Source organism: Myotis davidii, unplaced genomic scaffold (assembly GCF_000327345.1).
Source record: "Myotis davidii unplaced genomic scaffold, ASM32734v1 scaffold88, whole genome shotgun sequence".
Lineage (NCBI taxonomy): Eukaryota > Metazoa > Chordata > Mammalia > Chiroptera > Vespertilionidae > Myotis > Myotis davidii.
In genome coordinates this window covers 2,521,213-2,522,258 of record NW_006300377.1, presented here as the reverse complement: position 1 = coordinate 2,522,258, position 1,046 = coordinate 2,521,213, and the positions used below count along the sequence as shown (strand labels likewise).

The 1,046-nt window shown below is 67.6% G+C and overlaps 1 protein-coding gene across 1 annotated transcript in view; it reads right to left on the bottom strand.

Moving 5' to 3' along the window:
- Positions 1-503: 503 nt before the first annotated feature.
- The window catches only part of EVA1B (eva-1 homolog B (C. elegans)), a 1,229-nt gene continuing 686 nt past the window's right edge, over positions 504-1,046 (bottom strand). Inside the window, exon 3 of the mRNA XM_006777407.2 lies at positions 504-1,039. Coding sequence (XP_006777470.1) covers positions 779-1,039 — 261 coding nt within the window. The 3' untranslated portion in view covers positions 504-778. The remainder of the gene's footprint in view (positions 1,040-1,046) is intronic.

Below are 1,046 nucleotides of genomic sequence, written 5' to 3'. Positions count from 1 at the left end.
GGGTTGGGTGGGCGTCTCCTTCGGACGCCAGCAAGCAGGAGGGGCCCAGGCCCAGGCGGGGTCAGGCTTTGCCTGCGGCCGGATTCCGGAATCCAGCTGTGCGCCAGCAACCCTGCTTTCCAGCCCCAGACTCCTCCCAGTTGGCCCCACTGTCCCTTCGGGACTCACAGAAACGCGCCTCAGCTCAGGCACACGTGGTTACACCGGGGCACCTTGGCGTCAAGGTCGGGCTCCCGAGGCCTGGCGTTGGGTGATGGCAGTGATGCATGAACCCTGGGCACTTGTCGGGACAGGGGTGACGTGTGCCCAGGAGCGTGCGAGTAAGGAGTGCATTTGAGTAAGGAATTCGAGTGGTACTCGTTCTGTGTGAGACAAGTGTGCTGAGGACGGAGTGATGGGGCGGTCAGCCTGGTAAAGGAGTCCAGTGGCTCTCTGCCCTGGGGCCCCTGCAGGACAGGCGCCTGCGGAGGAACGTAGGAGGCCGGGATAACAGAGACACCGAGTCACTAAGAACGCAGCTTTCATTGGTCACTTCACCTCTGGACCGTCCCCGGAGCGAGGGTGGGGACCCTGGGTCCTGCCCTCCCCCCCAGGGTCTTCAGGCAGGACTGGGGAAAGGCGCCTCCCAGAGGGTGGGGATCGCGCCCAATAGCACCGTGGGAGCCGCGGGGGCGGGGCCGACAGCACGGCCGGCAGGGCGGTAGGAAGGTCCTGCGTCAGCGACGAGCTCGTGTGCACGTCCAGGACCCAGCGCGCCCGGCCGTGGAGCGAGGCCCGGTCAGTAATAGTGCAGGCGGCCCAGCGTGCCCGTGGCCGTGGGGCTGGGCCCCAGCGTGCCCGTGCCCAGCAGGTCCGGCTGCCCGGTGCGCCAGATCTCCCGCAGGATCCGTTCCCGCTCCTCCAAGCGCTGCGCGCGCTCCAGCTCCTCTGCCGACGTGAAGACGTTAATGCTCACGGTCCCATCGGGCTCCGCGGACAGCTCCGGGCTGGGCAGCGTGTCCTCGGGGCCCAGCCGTGTCACGGTGTCCTCCTCGTCTTCCTCCTCG